Genomic DNA, 14,767 nt, shown 5'->3' with positions numbered 1-14,767 from the left:
TCATCATCATCATCATGGATTATCACATGTTAAACATTAAATCAAAACACCAAAGTTAATCTGAATATAAAAAAACAACCCAGACCTTAGACAAAATTTACGAGCAGCGTTAGGATTTAAATGATCTAAATACATTAATTATATAAAAAATATAACAAGTAACATAAGGGGCATGTTTGTTTGTTTACGCGACAAACCACGCAATAAATGAATTTTCCCACAACGAAATCCTGAGCGAGAAAACAGAAGTGAACATTTGACTGCATAGCAATTGGAACTACAAGGTATTTCTGGCCTCGTAGAGTGAGATTGGTTGGCTGGTGGAATGAAAAGATTGTGATTGTTTTTTAAAATGTTTTTTAATTTAAAAATATATTAAAATAATATTTTTAAAAAATTAATTTTGATATTAACATATTAAAATAATATTAAAATACTAAAAAAAATATTAATTTAAAAAAAATAAAAAAATAAATTTTTTTTATTTTTTTTAAAATACTTTTAAAATACAAAAATAAGTAATTATTTAAAGTATTTTTTATTTTTAAAAAATATTTTTGATATTAGTATATTAAAATAATTTAAAACATAAAAAATAAATAATTTTTTTTTAAATCACATACAAAATATAATGCCAAACTGACCGAAGTATGTCATTGCTACTGTTGCATGGTTGAAGACGCGTGGGCAAAAGCGTCACGCAAGGTTCTCAATTTATTATGATTTCTTCTCTGTCAATAAAATAGCACGTCCAACCTGCCACCATCAGTGGGCCTACCCCAAGAGAATAAAGAGCTCATCATCCTTTCCAGTGAAAAAGAGAAAAAACTCGAGGACGACTTTCCTGAACTTGTCTTCTAGTCAAGCACCATGCCAAGAGTATCTTACAGGCTTCGATTTTGGTTGTGTTTTTTTAATATTACGATACTTTTATAGTTATAATTTAAAATATAAATTAATATATATATTTTTAAAATATATATCTGGTTAAAATTACTATGATATAAATTTTTGTATTTGTAATGTAAAATAAATAATTATTTAAGTTTTTTATAAAATAAAAATTTTAAACGTGAGATTTAGAGTAAATGCATGAGTTGTTTGACTAATCAGACAATTTTTTTTTATTTGAATAGTTAAAATTACTAAAATACCGAAAGGAATCCAAGCCCTGAAATACAGATCCATGCTTCAAGGTCACATCCAGGCAAAGACAAGGTTATATCCTTAAAATAACCTTATCACATCTTCCTTAATCTCAATAAATGTAACTTTTAGGGGCTGGTATAACATTTAATAACTTATGTTGAATCTTTAAAAAATTCAATTTTAGAGTTTTTTAAAATTGATAAAAACATATATAAGCCTAATAAAAAAAAGTGTAATATTAAAATATAATTTAACCATATTTAATGCTCAAACTGATAAAAAAAAACACTCACTAATGCTAAAAGAAAAACAAAGAATGACTATTAGCTCAATTAATATTATAATAAAGATTGTTTTTAAAATATTTTTTATTAAAAAATATATTAAAATAATTTTTTATTTTAATTTTAATATCAGGACATCAAAATAATATATCTTAAATACTAAATTTTAAAAATAATTTTTTATTTATTAATATCTAACTTTTCAATCTATTACAATATCATATCCTCTAAAACCAGTCTCTACATCTTTAAAAATCAACATTATAATAATTATTTATTTTTATTTTCTTAATATCCTCCCCAGCATAGCCTTAGATTTAAAAAGAGGCAAACACAATGCAGTGGTAGTTTTGTAATAAAGTTAACATACGAGGACACTTTAACTACCTCTTCCCGCCCAAGAAAAAACAAATCAAAAAAATCAAATCAACCCTGTCCTCTCTCTTCTCTGTACCTGTCCTCTCCCTGGAAAACATGAACCCCGATGACGTCCGGCAAGGCAGTCCCAGAGACCCATCCCTGGGGCAGTGATTCTTTTCACTTTGGTCGGAAATTCAACGTAGGCACGGAATGCATATCATGTATTGTCTGATTTATTAGAACAGTCCAATTTTCATTCTTTGATGCTCTTGAATTTCCACGCAACTAAACCCAACCCTCTTGCTGGTAAGATGAACGGATGGACGGCAGGGAAAGGAAAGTCGTGATGAAGGGATCAAAATTCAAACAATAGTTATCACACTGGCCTGTGGATTGACGGGGTTATTGAAATTTAACAAAATATCTTTTCAAAATAGTAAGCATCGGAAATGATTTGTGAAATAAATTTAGCATGTATTTAGCATTTCACATCGTAGTTTTTACGGTTAACATTTGAAAATAGCTGAAGATCAACCACTTACAGGACAGGGATGTCTGTTAGTTTGAAAATAACTAACAGATCTAATGTTTTAGTAAATAGTTACAGTTTCAAAAAAATAAACTCAATAAAAATTATAAATTTTAATAAAATATATGTAAAATTATAAAATATTAATTAATCAAAGATTTTCAAAGCTAACGAATCGCAATTTTAACCACGTCATGCACGCCGCTCTGAACGGCTGCACCTCCAGATTTGACAGTCCAAGGATCGCCACTTGCTGCACACGAATTAATACGGAGGTGGAGTATGATCGGACGGCCGAGACGTGACGCTAAAATCGAGTGGCACGCGGAGTAGAAAACATTTGGACTCTCTCCTCTCTCTGGACAGTATCTAGCTGCACACTGTTCGACGGCTTCGACACTTAACTCGCCGTACCAAGCACTTGATTTCTACAATAACAAGGCTAATTCATATGTCCAGACACACCATTGATATTTTTCCACGTGTAAATCACGTAAATGATCTCGTCTGATTTTACGAATGTGGGACCACCAAGCTGATCTTGTTATTTTACTTGTTGATCCTATTTTATTGATATTTGACTCCATACGTACATTAATTAAGCCATTAACGTCAACTTAATCAAATCTCCTAGGTCGTATGATGGTGGGTCCTACCCTGGTGACATCACCTGCAGGGTAGCCTTCTCGTTGTCAAAGGGGAGGGATCGGAAAGTGTTCACCTAATTGTTATCAAATCCAGCCGGCGGGTCAATCCGGTGATCAAGACCTGACCCAAGTCAGGTTTCAAATAACAGGATAGGTGTTGACAAGATTAAATGCTAAGTGACCTGGAAAATTGTCACGTGATGTAATCAAAACTCAGTTATGATATTGTTTTTAAAAGAAAACAATATATTTTATTTTAAAAAAAAAATATTTCAAAAAAAAATATTTTTAAATTAATTTAAATTAATATATTTGAGCCGCTGCTTGAATTATAAATCACATAAAAATTTAATAATGTTGATTCAATAAAACTAAGCTAGTTCCACAATATATTTCGTGGCCCCCACAAGATATATTGTAAGATCCATGGTCTAAATTTTAAGATTTCAAATCTTAAAGAAATTTAAATGAACTTGACATCCATCATTACTGATGGGGTGTATAGATAGATGGTCTTATCGTTTATGTTTAGAATTGTGGCAAGATTATATTTTAAATTATTTTTTTTGTTTGAAAATGTATTTAAATGATATATTTTTTAATTTTTAAAATTTATTTTTAATATTGATACATTAAAACAGTAAAATTATAATATTTTCAAAAACATGTTTTAATTACTAAGAAACTGTTTGAGAATGCGGTGTAAACTGTGTTTCTAAAAGATTTATTTTTTTTTTGTGCTAAAATTTAATATAGTTTATATGTTTTGAATCGTTTAATGTTAAAAATAATTTTTTAAAAATAAAATAAAATTTATTAATATAAATTTTAAGATGAAAAAATATTTGAAAAGTAGTTACTCTGTCAAATAAGCTTTAAATCAAACGTAACTGGAATAGCTGATGAGGTGTCCGAAGCAATCGAGGGCTGTGATCCTATTACATTATGCCTCGAGGCACTAATGACGTTTACTCATTTCCCATCCCTAATTATAGCAGGGTCAATGCCTAATGATGCGATCTATCTGGAATAAAGAGACATGGAAGGCATGGCATGCAACAATCATCCTGTAAATAATAAAATTCCTTAATTATGTTTATGTTTGGTTTATTATTTTGTCTTTTGGCAAAGTAATTTATATATTTTTTTAGATAAAAAACAATTTTAAGTCAATTTATAAGACAATCAAAACTAAATAAACATTTATACGAGCCTAGAATATACGTCGGATATCAGTTTAATATTTTAAACCAGATAAATTTATTAAAATGCTGGTCATAATATTTCATTTTTTTTTAGAAAAACGAATAACTTTTAAAACTGCCTCGCCGGCGACCGTCCTTGTATGGCCAGTCGCCCCTCCAGGGCTTAAGAGATATACGGGGCTAATCCATCAAGTTGAGATGGGTTAGATGATGATGACTGCCTGGGCTTTACAGAGCAAGCAAATGATTGGGAAGATTTTTAGCTTTTCATTAACGTAAAAACAAAAGCATTAAACGGGGATTAAAGAACAGAATCATGACATAGAAATTCTCCATAGATTTTTTATGCGATTCATAAAAAAAAAGAGGAGGAGGAGGAGGAGGGAGGAAGGGGTCCACCGGTGATAATTGACGGTGAAAGAAGCTACAAAACGAGCGTGGCGCAAGGGGAACATGGAAGCAGTGGATCGTGTAGGGATGAGAGGGGACATTGGCTTCTGAATCTTCTGATGAGAAGGGGACTCCGATTTGTCTCTTTAGTATTCCACCATCGCTTTATCATTCATCGAGCCATATTCTCTTCGGCCATTAATTATTCAAGGTTGCTTTATGGCCTTTTTCATCGGAGGAGGAGGACAGAAAAGAGCCTTCTCTTTCCCATGTTTCCTCCCTCTAGTGATTGATCTCTCACCTTTTCTTTTCTCTTTTTAAATTTCGATGGACTTCTTGCATGGGTATGGTCTGGTCTTCTGCTAAAAAATCTAACCCCCCTTGTCCTCGTGGCCTCCTCTTCGAGTCTGCAAGGCGTTGCTCCATTTGGACGAGACTTTGAGATTAGAGTGGCTAGATTGAACGCGCTAGTTAATAATTGAATAAAACCACTGGCTTCTTGTTGAATCTTATTTTTATGTTTTAAAAGTAGTTTAACACACACACATATATATAAATTTTAGATCATTGTGATGTATCAGTAAAAAAAATATAATTTTTTTAAAATAAAAAAATATTATTTTGATGTATTTTTAAATAAAAAATATTTTAAAAAATAATCACTATCATATTTTCAGACACCCTCTAAAATGTGTTTTGCAGCGCAATTCAACCCTTTTTTTACATTAAAAAAGTTGTTTTTTAAAATAATTTTTTGGATTTTAATGTATTATAGAAAAAAAATTAAATATATTTTCAATTAAAAAATATTATACATTGCATTATCAAATATATAAAAGATATTGCTTGATATTATAGTGACAATTGTATTTTAATGTGTTTTTCATCTGAAAATATATTAATATAATTTATTTTTAATATCAAAAAATAAAAATAATCTAAAAATATTTATAAAATATTAATTTAAAATATAAAAAATAATTTTTTAAAAAAACACCACCGTTTAAACAATCACGCTCGAGGTCATTAATCCAACAAGGCACTACTCTCTTTCCGCGTGAAAAGAGAGGTTTGTCTCGAGTTCAAACAAACAATATAATACATCATTACATTTTTAATTTAGAGTCTTGTTGATATGTTTATTTTTAAAAAATATTTTTTTTATTTTAAAATATATTAAAATAATATTTATTTTTTAAAATATATTTTTAATACTAGTATATTAAAATAATTTAAAAATATAAAAAAATGAAAATTAAAAAATATTCAATTTCTTACAAAACAAAAAAAGCTTTCAGACTGGAAAAACAAACATACCTGATCCCGTGAGTTTTAACCTTGATTTGCATACTTCTACACCACGGCAAGTCTCTTTCTGCAGGCTCTCATCGACAGCTTTTGCACTTTCTAATTCCTGCATAAAATGTCAACATTTGCGGACATCGTACCTGCTCACCCAGAGGCATGCCTACATGTTTATCATCAAGATTCAAGAATATAGTCTATCAAGGGCCGTCCAAATTATTATGGTTTTGATGTGTGGATTTTAATAATAATTTTTTTTTATAATACACATTCAATGCAAGATTCTAATTCAACTCTTACCACTAATTTCTTAAGATAATATAGCTTATTGTAAGGATATTTTAATTTATAATGATATAAAGATAGGAGATAAAAAACTTTTTTTAAAATATTTTCACAAGGAAAATGGAAAATAGAAAAGAGAACGACGGGCCTTTTGTGGAAGAAAAGGAAACGAGCCTATTGCTCTACCCGGCCTGAAACCTAGCCCATCAAATTCTAAAGACAACGCATTTAACCTTTACCTATTCTTAACAGATCCAAAACCCATAGGCCCAATAAACCCAGGCCCAATATCTCTCATCACCGTCTTGAAACCTTGACCCAACAATCAGTGCTTAGCTTTCTCTGGGTTTTTCCAGGGTTTTGCAGCTTCCAATGAAAGCCCTAGCCCCCAAAATCCTTAAAATCCAAATCCAAAAATTCAGCTCTCAACAATGGAGGGATTGAGCAAATCGGTAGCCGATTTGATAGTTTACGAGCATCCATCGCAGAGCAAGGATGTCGACAAAGCAATCCTCCGTGAACTCAGCTCTCTCCTCTTCAAGTCTGTTTCTTTACCCTTTCACTGTAGATTTTTGGGGGTTTTTTTTTTTTTTTTTTTTCTCAAGGTGGGCTTTTTTGTTTTTTTCTCAAGGTGGGTTTTTTTTTTTTTTTTTTTTGCAGATATTCTCAGGCTTTCGATGGAGTTGTATTGGCTTACAGTGTTGAGCCTCAAGATAAATGTGCGAGAATTCTCTCTGGGGTTCACCCTTATTTTGGTGTCAGACTACAAGCAAACATGTTAATCTTCTCGCCGAAGCCGAACATGCTTTTAGGTTTTTTTCTTGCCTCTTCATGTGAAATTTCTGTCTGTTAATGTTATAGTGCATGTATGTGTCGTGGTCTGGATAGTAGAGTGGAGTTCATTTAGAATTGATGCTGAGGTGTGGGGTTTTTGTTGATTTACTTAATGCTTGTTTACTGTTCTTATAGAGGGGAAGGTGGTGAAGCTTACGCGGGAATCTATTCATTGCATTGTTCTTGGTTTCTCATCTGCAATTGTAACAGATGAAAATATCCGCAACGAGTTAAAGTATAAATCTGTATGTATATCTATACACTTGTACTTTGAAGTTCGTACCTTTTCGTTTCTGCAGCTAGAGAGTTCATGTCTCGCTGGCCTTGTGCTTACTTTGTGTGTATTATTTGTTTTAGAAACATGGCGAGGGGGTATATGTGAGCAGATATCACAAGCGACATGTGATAAAGGTTGGAGCTGTGATACGTTTTGTTGTCAAGAGGTGATGAATTATGTTCTTTATTGTTATATTTTAAAATGGCCTGATTTCTGTGAACAGACGGTCCTTTTCCTTCCTGGTCTATTTAATCTGTTTTCTCAACCCACTCACTGTCTTGATGGAAAGGTACACCACATGTAAACACACACTTTCAGTCGGTCTCATTAAGGTTTCTAAAACTGAATTTGGATGTTCGTGCTCCTTGAAAGATGCAAGAGTATTCATTTACAGTTCATTTTAGCATCAGTACCATAAAAAAGATATCTTTATGGAACAAAGGATCAGCCAGTTAATTTTTAGTAACATAATTGTTAATGGGCATGTGGAGTGCACCTAAATCATTGGGAGGTGTATTGTGGGGAGTTTGGCATCCAATTTCTTAGATTTTATTTATCTGGTAGATTTTCCATAAAGATCAGCCAGTTAATTTTTAGTAACATAATTGTTGATGGGCATGTGGAGTGCACCTAAATCATTGGGAGGTTTCTTAGATTTTATTTATATGGAAGATTGTGCTTGGAGAGAGGTTGACAGATAGGACCACTGGCTGCTTTCAAGACCCTGGTTTTACGGTAGCCCAAAAAGGAAAATGTGCAAACATTATTTATCAACTATCAAACTCTTCTGTTTTAGGCACTAACATAACACACATGTGATTTTTGCTACATCTAGTTACTTTCTCCTCTCTTTTTTTCTGCAAGGATTACAAGAAGTTCACAAACGACTACATTACCTAATTATCAGAATGTGAATGATGAAACAGCCTTACAGTGTGCCTTTTCTTTTTGGTTAGAATTTTAAGAGGATCACGACAAGACATGCTTAGTTTACTCATTGCCCTTAGTCTAATTGACAGACTGCTTAGTTTACTCGTGCCCTCGGTCTACTAGATAGACTGAAAATTGTGGAGGTAACTGTAACATTTGACACTTTGCTGTTGCTGTAAATTTTAAATCCCGTCAGGCTTTTTGTTTTTTCCTGCAAATTGTGGTGTTGCTTTTCCGTGCATCTACCTACTCTGGTTGTATAATACAAATAACTGTGATAAACTGTTTGGGGTGTCAAATTTCAAGTGTCAACATATCAAACTGAACCAAGCCGCTCAAGTCACATCATATTAACTGTGATAAACTCCCTGCTGCATGTTCCCCTGTTACGAAATTGGGTTGATTCGGTAATTTTATTGAGACCAATACATCATAAAATAGATTTTATTTCGCTGACTTCTCTTTATAAATGTTTGAATTTGGTTGATTTTTGCAGCTTGGATGAGGAAATACTACACATTTCAGGATCCTTGATTTCAGCCAATACTGGAAGTGTTCATTGGTTGGACAAATATTATGCTGATGCTGGAACTGACAGGTTTTCAACTGAACTCGCAGCTCCAAACTTTGGATGAATTTGTTTCCAAGTTTTTGGATTTTAACTTTTAGTTGACTTTCTATCAGTAACAAGAAGGCAAGGAGACAGAACGAGGAAGAAGTTGAAATGCAAGAGCAGGTCACTGTAGGCGGAGAGACATTGCCTTTGGTTAATGACCACGAAGTTAAGAGGTCAAAGAAACGTAGAAGAGCAGAAGATCAATGAAGGCTGTTGTTGCTTCCTGGTTGTTTACCATTCTCGTTGTATCTTTTTGATCCCACTCTGTTGTTTAATCAGTCAAACAGTTTTAATTCCTATACAAAATCATTTTTTTCATTTGTATTTGGGGTTGAATTGTTATGCCTACCTATTTATTCTTAACCCCAACATTGATTAACATTGTCCTCTCACCAAGTACATCTCTCGGGATACAATTTGTTGTAAATACAAATATTTTGCTTCAAGTAATAAGAATTTCTGTAGAGGTGGCACGGAAATTAACTGTCCAAGATTCATGCATATATGCCTTGTAGAAGTGGAATTCTAGATACCAAGACTTCTATCATGTTCCATTGTTTGCTATGATCATTATGCTGTAGGCAAATAAACGGGATGGATTTGCCATGCGTGAAAGATATTGTCTAGGCTCATTTGAGTCGAGTGATCACGCAAGGTCCAAAAAAAGGAACTAGTGGAGGTTTGGTTTGCGGTGGCCGACCTTCACTTGTCGCTAGATGGTCTTCATCAACAGATCTGGACGATGCTCAGAGGTTGAACCTTGGGTGATTCTCCATTATGTTGGATAACGACACTCTGTAAACTACAGCTATATGGCCAGGTGTCAAAAACGTAGGCCTCTGGAGATTTCGTCAATCTAATTTCTTGATCAATCACATAAAAGTTGGAGGACATCTAGTGTTGGTTTGTCAATCATTTTTTGCGAGGATTTGGGTGTGCAAAAGTACATTCCATTGGCACCATGTACTTATGATTGGCATGGCAGCTGCATATCCATTTTGCCTCCCATAAAACCACTACAGATTAAAAACAAATCGGTATTGGTGGAAGCAAGATCAATTTTAGCATCATCACGAGGTGTGGGGTTTCTTTCATTCAACACCCCATATTCGACCATGGGCCCATGTAATATTTCAGCATATATTAGATGTGAACATTGATATATAAATGGGGGATGAGGTGAGAAAGCAGAGTGAGAGAAGTCTGGTTTTTTCTGGTTGGTGAATGATTCTCACTTCCTTCCAACTCCCATGTGAGAGTTTGCTTATTAAAATCAGAAGAATACAGAGAAGATCATGACAAACTCTCCCCTCATAATCCGGTCTTGTAACATGCTATCTGAGCTTACCAAAAGCATGAAGTCTAAATCTTAATTTCTTCTTGATGAGAATTTTAACCTCTCTTCTTATGAGACATTTAGTAGCCTGGTGCATGTGTATCATGTATGAGAGAAGGGCGTAGCAGCTAACATCGCATCCTTGTTTGGTTCACATCACCTCATTTCACCCACTTCCGACAAGCATTTTCTCACTTTGAAACTTTGTGATTACTTTGGTTTTCGAAAATCTTTTATAGATACGAAGATGATATTGCCCCTTCGTTATAATGGAATAATCAGGTTTCGGGATAATTTTAAAACCCTCCTCCCTTCTCATGCATGCTGAGGTGAATTGCATTTCGCTTGGTACAAGAAGCTAAACGAAGAAGAGGGGTTATTTGGAGTAAATTAAGCTCATGTAGAGATTGCTGTACTGTTTAGATACAGAAAGGATATGGAAACGACGGGACAGAAAAATACATGTTTTAATGTGATTTTTTTAAAAAAATTTAAAAGTATATAAATTCATTCTAATAATATATTTATTTTATGTTTTTATTTTTGTTCCTCAACTAGACATGCTTTTGTATCTATTTTTTTTGCAGTACCAGAACAACAATCAAATATCATTGTATGTGATGATTGTCTTTATTTTTTTGTTCCCACTAATATAGAATATCTGGTTAGCTTGTATGTATCACTAATTATAAATTTTAAAAGTTAATGATCATAAATTTCCAATAATTTTTTAAATTTATGAGACTCAAATTAATAACTTCTAAAGAATAAATTTAGAGTTTAACTAGTATTAAGTTATACTTTTTAAAAATTTGATGATTATTGTTTTTATTAAAATATGAGATTGTAGTTTAAAAAAATATGAATGATTTGGAGTGTCTTACTTCTATATAAAAAAAAAAATTTTAAAACAGAAAATTAACTAAACCTTAGAAAGTATATCAGGCTTGCAACCGATGGTTGTATGTTAATCCCTAATAATAATAATCAAACATTCTTCAACAACAAAGAAGTTTCGACTTTATATTATATGATTGTCCTTGTTAAAATATAAGGTCGTGGTTTTATTTATATACATGAGGCATGCTAGAGTCTTGTAGGTCAATTTGATTAATACTCTTTATACTATAAAAAAATATACCGGCGAGGCCAATAACTATCAACGTCTTATTGCGACCTTAATTCTTCGTAATATCAAGAAAGAATATCAATCATTTGAAATAAATAAAAATTAAAATTGAAAAGGAATGATTGGCACTTAAGAGCACTTTGACTTCAACTTCCTACCCACTCAGGCTTGCCTCTTGCACCATACACTCCACCCTCCACCCTCCACCCTCCACCCTCCACCCATAGCTAGCCCATTGAAAAAGAGGTCTCGCGTGTTCATCATTGTGTTCCCTAATCAAGTCAAATATTTAGATCGATGACTAAATCTGTTATTAAGAGTAGTTGGGTCTTAAATTCACTCTAATCATCATCACCGTGAAAATCATGTTTAGGGGAGTTTGAGTTAGCATAATGTGAAATATATGGATGGAAATTCAAATAAAAACGGTAAAACTATTGCAAATATATGAAAAATTATATGTATGACTGTTTTCTTTTTCAAAATTACCTAAAAAAAATGAGCATAGATGTGGGATTTTTTAATAAAAAGTTTTAGGAGGGTATATTAAAAATCAAGTATAAAACCAGGGTTTAAATTTTATTTTTCAAAAAAAAAAAAAAACCTTCGAGTGCCAAATTAAAGCTCCTAAAAATAAAGAGTGTGCTTAATATTTTGATGTATGATATTTTTTAATTGAAGATATATCAAAATAATATTTTACTATTATTATTGATATTAATATATCAAAATTAAAAAAAAACACATAAAAATATCATTTTGATATTTTTTGAAACAAAAAATTAATTGAAAAACAAGCTTTTATGGAAAAACAGGTTTTTATGCGAAAACAGACACTCATAAATAAGTCCACCATTGAATTAAATTAGGGAGGCAATTGATAGAAGTTCTAAAATAGCCACCTATACATGTATACATATATGTGTGTGAGTTTAATAATGTAGCGGCCTCGTCATCTCTATTATTTTTTTCTTAATTCAAACTTTTGCCTATGTCATGTTCAAGAAAGTTTGGTTTCATACAGTTAAAACTTTATGAATTTCTCTTCATGACTGCTATATTTTTTCAAGCATGGGAGAGAAGGCAATGGTACGGCAGTTTTTTGGAATTTTGAAGGCATGGGTGTTCTCTGGGCTCTCGGCATCTGTACGGATCTATTGGGAATTAGCGATAAAAAAATGGGCGTGTACAAAACTGAGAGGTTTCCTGTGATTATGATGGTTAATGGTTTTAAAAGTGGTTTTTATTTAAAAATATATTAAAATAATATATTTTTTTAAAATTTTTTTTTTCTGATATCAGTATATTTAAATGATTTTAAAATATGTATAAAAAATTAATTTTAAAAAACATAATTTTAATCATGCTTTCAAACACAAAATAGTTTTTTTCATAAATTATGCTGTAGCTAGCTCGTTATTTGCCGAGATTTAACACTCCCCATTTGAGGGTCTTATAAAGCATTCAAAAGTGAATTCCCTATAAGCCATAGCCCCTGTGAGGGTCTTATAAACATTCAAAATAATTTTTTTTTAATAAAAAATAACAAGTTTTTAACCGATTAATAAAATTAAGAGTCAACTTGAATTTATAATTAGGTTAAACCATGTTAATTTCTTCAGGCCGGTTCACATTCTGAGTCGACTCGCCGTGCAGATGTGGTTTTACAAGTATTCAAAAGTGAACCCCCAGTAGGCTATGGTCCAGAACATTGTGTGTCCTTGTCTCTCATGTACACCCAGGAATCAGTAGGCTTTGCATCAACGAGAAGAGTGGTGTTTTAAGATTCTTTATTCACCGTCCAATTTATGGTACGAAAGAGCTGGAACAAGAAGACCTTTTGCTTTTATCGTGCGAGTGGACATAATATTAATTAGGGCTAAAATCCAAGGAAGGAATATTAATTTAAACCCATGTAAGAGATGAGTTCTCTTACGTAAGATGAAGGTTTGTTTTATTGAAATTCTGTGATGTATGGCAGCTTGGTTCTACAATAATATCAAGTGTACGTGCGAGTGCACTTCTATCTGTACTGTCTTCCCCACTGCTTGCAGAGGAGTGACATGATCGCATTAATGTGGGCATGTTACAAGTTGTGCAAATGATGTTGCTTAGCAGCGGTGGCGCAGGAGAAGTCTTCGAGGCTACTGACATCCATTGATGCTCGCTGCTACCGGTCCTCTGCTATTATCTGAGCAAAGGCGTGGTTGACACCATTTTCGCATCGATGTGTTGAGTTTTAAAATAAAAAATTATTTTAATATATTTTTAAATAAAAATACATTTTAAAAAAATACCCTACATTACAATTCTATAAAAAAAACAACCTGCGCGTGGATAGGAACGAGGATGTTGCACGTAGATGCAACTATTAATCTAGCTAATTAAAGAGGATGTTTGGAACTGTGGTCTAACCTGTTTTTTTGTAAAATTTTAATTTTTTATTTTTTTTTACTAAAATTGAGTGCGGTTTGTATTTTTCTGGATCATTTTTAATGTGCTGATATCAAAAATAATTTTTAAAAAATAAAAAAAAATTATTGGTATGCTTTTCGGCACGAAAAGCTATTTAAAAAGCAACCGTTACCACATTCCCAAATACCCTTTAAGATTTTCACCAAAATATATTTTAATGTATTTGTTTCAGGTGTTTTTTTTTTTTTGAGGTTTCAATATTTTTTACACAATAAATTTACTAAATTACCCTCTGTGTTAAAATTAATTTAGGTTTGTTGTGAGGGAATTTTCATATTTTTATCTGGTTTCTTGTTAAGATCGGATGAGTAGAGAGGTGGTCTTCACAGTAATTAAAAAGTAAGTTTCGAATGTGCATGAAGAGTTATTCGGTATCAAGAATTTTCTTCCGCGGTGTCAATTGATACCTTGCAGCGTCCTTTTCCTCTCTACAGAAGGCACGTGTTGGGTCGCGCTGGACAGATTGTCGCCGGAGCCGTTTCCTCCACAGATCGCTGGTGTGGGGTCGTCGTAGAAGGAAGATTTTGACATTGGATATAGTTTCAGAAAGAAGTTGAACTCGAGCTTTTTTTTTTTTCCGTTACTGTAAACATTTGTTTAACTCTAACACGCGTTGTTGGCTGGCTCATCGAAGTTCAAACAAAAGATTTCCTTGTTCTTGAAAGGGAAAGTAGCGTAAAACTAACACCAAGTAAATCTTGTCTTGAATTGATGGTTCACCTTACCTGGGATTCATGGTTTTAAATGTAGTCACAGAAGCTGCACTAAATGAGCCCAGATGATGAGCCCTGGTAGTCTTCTCTGCTCTCTATGTTTATTAAAAAAATAATTTAAATTTTTTGATTTAATTAATTTTTTTAATAGAGTATTAAAATTTTTATGATGAAGCTCATGAATTTAAATCTTATTATTTTTATTTATTTAATAAAAATTGATAATATGTTTGTACAAGTTTCAAGTTTAAATTTTTTTTTATGTAAGAGAATATATTATAAAATAATATAAATTATATTTTA

At 32.3% G+C, this 14,767-nt stretch overlaps 1 protein-coding gene across 1 annotated transcript; it reads left to right on the top strand.

Annotated features, from left to right (window-relative positions):
• Window positions 1-6,498: 6,498 nt before the first annotated feature.
• LOC118052726 (DNA-directed RNA polymerase I subunit rpa43) lies at window positions 6,499-9,290 on the top strand. Its single transcript, XM_035063752.2, has 6 exons — window positions 6,499-6,695; window positions 6,815-6,966; window positions 7,124-7,233; window positions 7,346-7,431; window positions 8,692-8,793; window positions 8,880-9,290. The coding sequence occupies exons 1-6, from the start codon at window positions 6,586-6,588 to the stop codon at window positions 9,016-9,018; spliced, it is 699 nt and encodes a 232-aa protein (XP_034919643.1). The 5' UTR covers window positions 6,499-6,585; the 3' UTR covers window positions 9,019-9,290.
• The last annotated feature ends 5,477 nt before the right edge of the window (window positions 9,291-14,767 follow it).

This window comes from Populus alba, chromosome 2, assembly GCF_005239225.2.
Source record: "Populus alba chromosome 2, ASM523922v2, whole genome shotgun sequence".
Taxonomy (NCBI): Eukaryota; Viridiplantae; Streptophyta; class Magnoliopsida; order Malpighiales; family Salicaceae; genus Populus; species Populus alba.
This window is presented reverse-complemented; position numbering and strand designations above follow the sequence as displayed.

Bases quoted from the DNA above. Each gene is read 5' to 3' on its own strand.
- LOC118052726 (XM_035063752.2), top strand. From the start codon at position 6,586: ATGGAGGGATTGAGCAAATCGGTAGCCGATTTGATAGTTTACGAGCAT. The intron at 6,696-6,814 runs GTCTGTTTCTTT...TTTTTTTTGCAG, and splicing joins CTCAGCTCTCTCCTCTTCAA to ATATTCTCAGGCTTTCGATG. The intron at 6,967-7,123 runs GTTTTTTTCTTG...CTGTTCTTATAG, and splicing joins GAAGCCGAACATGCTTTTAG to AGGGGAAGGTGGTGAAGCTT.